Source organism: Durio zibethinus, chromosome 8 (assembly GCF_047325235.1).
Source record: "Durio zibethinus cultivar Kanyao isolate XHJ-2024 chromosome 8, ASM4732523v1, whole genome shotgun sequence".
NCBI lineage: Eukaryota > Viridiplantae > Streptophyta > Magnoliopsida > Malvales > Malvaceae > Durio > Durio zibethinus.
Window position 1 is genome coordinate 24416555 of NC_143169.1, and position 6341 is coordinate 24422895.

The 6341-nt window shown below is 33.1% G+C and overlaps 1 protein-coding gene across 1 annotated transcript; it reads left to right on the top strand.

Annotated features, from left to right (window-relative positions):
- Positions 1–2187, top strand: LOC149517669 (uncharacterized). The gene has a single exon (XM_089765145.1). The coding sequence runs from the start codon at positions 1416–1418 to the stop codon at positions 1917–1919; it is 504 nt and encodes a 167-aa protein (XP_089621271.1). The 5' UTR covers positions 1–1415; the 3' UTR covers positions 1920–2187.
- Positions 2188–6341: the final 4154 nt, after the last annotated feature.

Here is a 6341-nt window from a genome sequence, read left to right on the forward strand (position 1 = left end):
TAGGGTTCAAATGAATTATTATTTCTTAAAATATTACCAACCGGATCGATGGAAACAAAGATGACACATCTCACTTGAGGCCTACAAAGAAGTGGATAAGCTAAGAATATGCTATATGCAGGGAAATGCTAGACTTTTCCTGGCCTATAAATGAAGATTGAATTTTGAACTGTTCATCTGCACAAAAATGTACTTTCAATTGCCGGGTATGGATGCATTACTAGGCAACTCAACTTTGGCATTATGTTACTCAGGGCTGCTCATAGTTTGGGTTATGAGAGAGGGATCAGGAGTAATCTTATTGCCAAAGGAGTTTTGCCCAGCAATTCAGCTATACATTCTTCAGTCAATTTAATGTGCAGAAATTCATGGTACTACTTCCTAAACTCAGAAAAAATCTACAATATACTAATCCTTTTGCTTCCTTCTATACCCAGAAATATTTGTCTTTAAATGTTCAACAAGGTTCCCATTGCTTAAATTTGGAACATTTCAGAAGGAGATTAGTACTTTTTGACCGGTTTGAAAGTGCTGATTAATGTTAAAGGTATGATAGAAAGCTCATAATGTTGTTAAAAGATTATGTAAATGGGAGGAAAAGAAAGTTACCCTTCTTTCAATTGAATTAGTGCTCAAAATTTTTATTTCTTACATGTTCTTAGCACCAAATGATGCTTAATGGATATAGCAGTTGAAAAACAAAATGGCAAAGTAAACTAAGTGGCAATGTTGTATACTGATCGGGATAATTAAACTATAACCTACCATAAAAACAGAATGCTTTCAAACAAAATGGCAAAGGAATCTGATGATAAAGCTGGAGTTTCAAGGCCTTATCTTTCAGACAAGCATGGGAAGTTTCAGAAAGAACAAGAAGAAAAGAAAACCCTTTGATGGATTGGAGTGTCCCTGCTTTGGGCGATGAGATAGAAATGAAAGACAACCTTAGATGGTGGGCTCATTCTGATGATGAGAATTCACAGTTCACTGTTTTGGTTTTCTTGGGATTTTCCCCTTTTTTCTCTCTAATTCTTCTTTTTACATGATTTTAATTACTCGATACTGAATTCTGCAGTTGTTTTTCTCCTTCTTTTTTTTTTTTTTCAAGTTTAATCGTAAATAAAAATTAGATTGAATAACCAATGCCAACCAATAAACCAGGATTTTCCAATAGACCCAAACTACCCTCATTCCTCCATGATTCTCCATCAAAATAAGCCAATAGCAACAAAGGGTTAACCTTTGCATTTCAGAAAAACAAAATTTCCCCTGATGCTTTTGTAAAGAGAATCAAGCCAAATGTTAACTGTAGCTGAATTAAAAAAAATACTTTGACTAGCTTTCTCATCTTCTAATTCTCTCAGTTTTACTTTTGTCCATGTTTATAAGTCTTGTTTCACGTCTTGGGTCCTCTCATGGATGGTTCAAAGAAAGTCATTGAAAGTTTGGACTCTCTATGGTTTTTCAACAATGTGCTCACTTTAACAACATTTCATTACAAGAATCATGCCGCTGTCCTAGATGAAGACACCGTCGAGGAAGAAGAACCATCAAAACAAAGTATTCATGGGGTTCTTAGTACTGATATTTTGGTTCCAAGGTGTCCCAATTTTGGTGAAATTGCTGCTGGAAGTGAGCAGCAGGTAGTGCAGCCAGTTAAAATGGTGGGATTTGCAAAGCCAACAGAGAAGCCAAAGAGAAGGAGGAGAAGGAAAAGAAGCAAGAGAAATGTCCTTGGAGACCTTGATTTGGGGTTTCATGGAAACTTGGATTCCAAGTCTTCGTTTTCTGAAGAAACATATGGGTATTCAAACTTCCAAAGCCAACATTACATGAAAATGCCTCCTTTGGATGATGGTTTGGCCATGAAAGAGCACCTTAAGTCTTGGGCTCATGCAGTCGCCTACAGTGTCAGATAAATGTTACTACTAATTACTAGCTTCAACTCAAAACCTGATCATTTTGTTATGGACTGCTCAGTTGTTGTTTTAACCCATCTCCATGACTGTTAAGTCTGCATTTCTTTTAGCTACTTACTATGTTTAAGTTCCATTTCTGTTTTAAGTAATTTTGGCAGATCTCTTCATAACCAAGGATAATCAATTTGATAAGGGAAATGCGAATATGCATGGTAGTTTTGTTTAGTTGTTATCCTTTCTTCATGGAATTTGTTCATCAACTATGTGATTCTGAATCAAATTATGGATGTCATAAACTCTTTGAAATTCAAATTCAAGCTAGAGGTTTATCACAAGAAATGGTAGTAGTTCAAAACGTAGTTTAAAATTTCATTAAATTCAATGAAAAAAGACCCAATTATAGTACATTTTTACTTGATTTTCTTGCACTATGTAAGGAGTTGGGCAACAGGTAACATGGAATGCTCCACCTTTCACACCATTTTTACTACCATATAAGATCAAAATAAAAATCATGAGGCATGGTTGTTAAAGTAAGCCTATGAAACTTTCACGTGAAAGGGCAGATATGATCTTTTTTTTTCTGCTTATAAGCATTTTGTCACCGTTAATCCCACAGGTTCAACTCATTAAACATTTGACTCTTCAGGCCTCTGATCAATAACCAAAGATATTGGCTCTTTTTTACAGCTGTTATTTTCCCAATGCTGTCCTCCACTTCCCGACCCTCACACTAGAATCCCCAAAACGTGAATCCAGACTACAATCAAACTCCATTTTTGTCCTTTGGTATGAACATATACATGGGGGCTAGCTTTTTTAAGTTTTAACTGACTTCTTTGGTCAACTTTTTTGCTGCCATGTTGAACTTCAAGCTGCTGTTTCGAGTGAAGAGGAGAGGCATTGGTAGAAGAATTCAAAAGAAACGACATTAGCAAAGAAACTTTCTACAGACCGATTAAGTTCACATGCAAGATAAGGGTATTATCTTCTTTTGACATTCTTGGTTTGATTGCTAGGAAACAAGGGAATGAACTCAATCCAAATATTAAATGATTCATAATAACATGTTACTTAGTATGATTTTTATCAAAAAAATAAATAAAGAATTGGGTGGTGATTATTTAAATCAAAAGCAATTGCAATTAGGCATGTCTTGCCTAATACCTACTTTAATCAATTGGTTTCATGTCTTGATATTTACTGATTAAAAGTTAATTTTATATAGGTTTATGGGCATGATTGTTAACATGCGATTAATATTCAAATGTCACAAATTTTACTTGATTAATTTATATAATTATTTTTAAAATATGACGTCAAAGAGTTTTGATATTTAAATTTTAATATTTATAACATCTTATTTTATCTCCATGCTGAAATCGTTTTATAAAAAAATATTAAAATATCACAATTTTCCCTTGAAAATTTTCATGTCTAACTTAGATGAGTTGAAATTGCAACTTCAATTTTCAAGTATAGCCTGCCAGACAGGCTCCTGTTCCAATTTCTGCTTCTTTTGTTCCACATTTGATTGTTTTAAAACATTCTTAGTTGCAAGATGTTTCTTGACAACGTCTATTTGTGATTTGTTGAAAAATGACCACTTGGGTTGACAAACTGTATTATCAATTTGATCGTCATTTCTTCTATTTTGATGGTAGAGACTAGAGAGTTAGTATTTAGAGCCACCTTTATTTTAACTTATTTCAAATTGATTTGGCATTCAGAATCAGGTTATTACATTCAAATTTTAGTATTTTACTCATATAAAGAAATTGATATTTTCAAACCACTTTTTCTAACTAAAATCAAACAATTATACATAACAAAACTATTAAACTAACATTCAACCCTAGTTTTGTTCACTAAGAGAAATTCCAGATGTTGATAAGTTGGACAAATTAGGCAGGATATATGTATTGTTGCTAGGGGTGATGGTGTTATTAATGTGATTAATATGGAGTCAGAGCTTGCAGCCATTGGGCCTAAAAGTTCCACAAAATCCCGAAAAGGATCTAAGTCAGTGTCAAAAGGCAGTCTTCCAGCTGATAGTGGAGTTGAGGATGAAAACGGAAGAAAATGGTTGCATTTGGATTACTCTTTAGGTGGTCATACTGCTGCTGTATCTTGTGTGGCATTTTCTTTGTTACGTGGTCATTTCTCTTTGTCAGGTTAATTGGCTCTGTACAACGCCTGCTGAATCAGATAATCTTGTTTTCTGTGACACAACCAAAGTAGTAAAGGCGGAATGATTGATGTTATTTGTTGATATTATGGAGTGCTTTGCCTGTTTTTGGTGTATGAGATTGTCTTCTATTATTTCTGGAGTATGTTATTGTTGATCCAAGATCAGCTTGGCATAGATATCACCAATGAACCAGGGAAAATAGCCTTACTGAGCTTCGCCGAGCTACACTTCAGTTAAGAGGATACCATCCTTAACAATTTTGACCACTATGAGTTATAAATTATCCAACCCGGGAAATAGTTGGTTCTAGTGAGTATATATCTTTGTTGAAGAAAATAGAATGAGATGAATAACTTCATAACTCTTGGAGATTGGAACTTGATTCTGCAAATTTCCTGAGTAATTCATTCTTTGTATCCTTTAGCCCCTGTGAATAAGTAGCAATCTGAAATTTTATCATTTAAAGCTGAATTTTAGCAGTGAAATCTTTTCTGATGCATACCAAAATTCATGGTGGATCATTTCATCAGTCATTTGTTTCTGATTAGGGCAAAAATTTAAAATGTCCAATTTTCTTTACAAGTGATCTAGTTTTAATATGATAATAATCAGCGTGTGCAAGTCAATCATAATGATTTTGTTTTTTCTAATATTATTTTGTTTGCGCAATGCCAGGAGCTATATTAATGTAAAGATGGGTATTATTTCCCAACAGCTGTTGAAGCCATCGATAGAATGTTTGTCCGTTTCCCTGATTTGTTTCAAATCTCATGGCTTTGTATTCTTTTCATGGAAATTCATCAAATGACTTTCTAATCTCACGTGAAAATATTTTAAAATTTTATTATGGTATGTAATTTGAAACTTAAATTTAAACTTATGAAATATTTTTAGTAGATAAAATTGATAAATTTTTAAGTTAAAATAAACAATATCTTACAAGTGAATATAAATATTTATAAATAGTATCAGATCGATCATCAATCAAATAAAAATTAAATGTTACAATATAAAAGTCACTTTTAAAATTTTACAAGAATTAAATGTTATATATTGAGAATTATTTTTAAAATTTTAACATTTTATGTGATCTTGATTTTAAAATTTTATAAAATTTTAACCAAAAAAATTTGTAATACTTTAATCTTATATCAAAATATTTTAAAATTTTATTATAATATATAAATTTCATGTTAACTAGTCAAGCAACTGAAATGGAATAAGACAAGAATCTCTGGAGATCTTTCCTCTCCGCTTACTCGATACAGGCTTTCCTATTGTAGAAGACTTCTGCCGAATGGCATAATTGTCCCATTTTTTCCTCAATCTTCAAAGAAGAGTGACTCCTCCTACTTTTCCTTAAGGGAGTTGTTCATTAATCACCAGATATAAAGCAAAGGGCACTGGCACTGTTCTCATCACTGGAATCTCGCCTGGCAACCCAGACAATGTGTTTTCTTTCAAAATCCTTTTAGGAACCCTAGAGTAGATCATCTTGTATAAGTTATCTGCGTAAAATTTTATGGTACAAAGTTCTCCAAAAAAGAAAATATTTAGGAAGACATCTTTTTTGTGTGCTAAGGAAATCCCAGGTTTTAACATTACTAGAATATGTCAAAACTAACAGGTTGGGTTGGAAAATCACAGTGCCAGCAATGAAACCCTGGAAACATAATAGAGGAAACCAAGATCCCAAGGCATACATGATGATTAGTATGATGTGTGCCTCTCCAAGAAGTTACATCAAATTCTAGTGTAACTATAAAGGAAAGAATTCTTGGTGTGTAATGATAACACCCAGATCTCTAAAAGAATGTGGATCGATTCAACAAAGTGATAGAAAATTAAGTTATAATTCAAGTTCTTGATAATCTGTTAGAAAAAAACAAGAAAAAAAAAAGTGAAATTAAGATTAGATGAAGACATTTTGTCTTCCAATCCTTGTTAGTTTCTTCTTTGTACTGTGAAAAGTTTGGGCCCAAAAGAAATACTGGTACTGAACACTAATTGAAAAAGGTTAGAAAGTAGCTGGAAGGTAGCTGGCAGCCAAGTAAATCCAGCTGAAAAAAATAATTATTGGGGGGGGTTTTATACTTTTGTTTATGCCTTTAGGGGTCAGGGGTCAACTACTTTGTATTAAGCTGCATAAAGTTGAAATTCAACTTTGACCCTTGTATACTTGTATTATGTTTGCACCTATAAATAACAGAAAAATCTCAGATTCTGCCCTT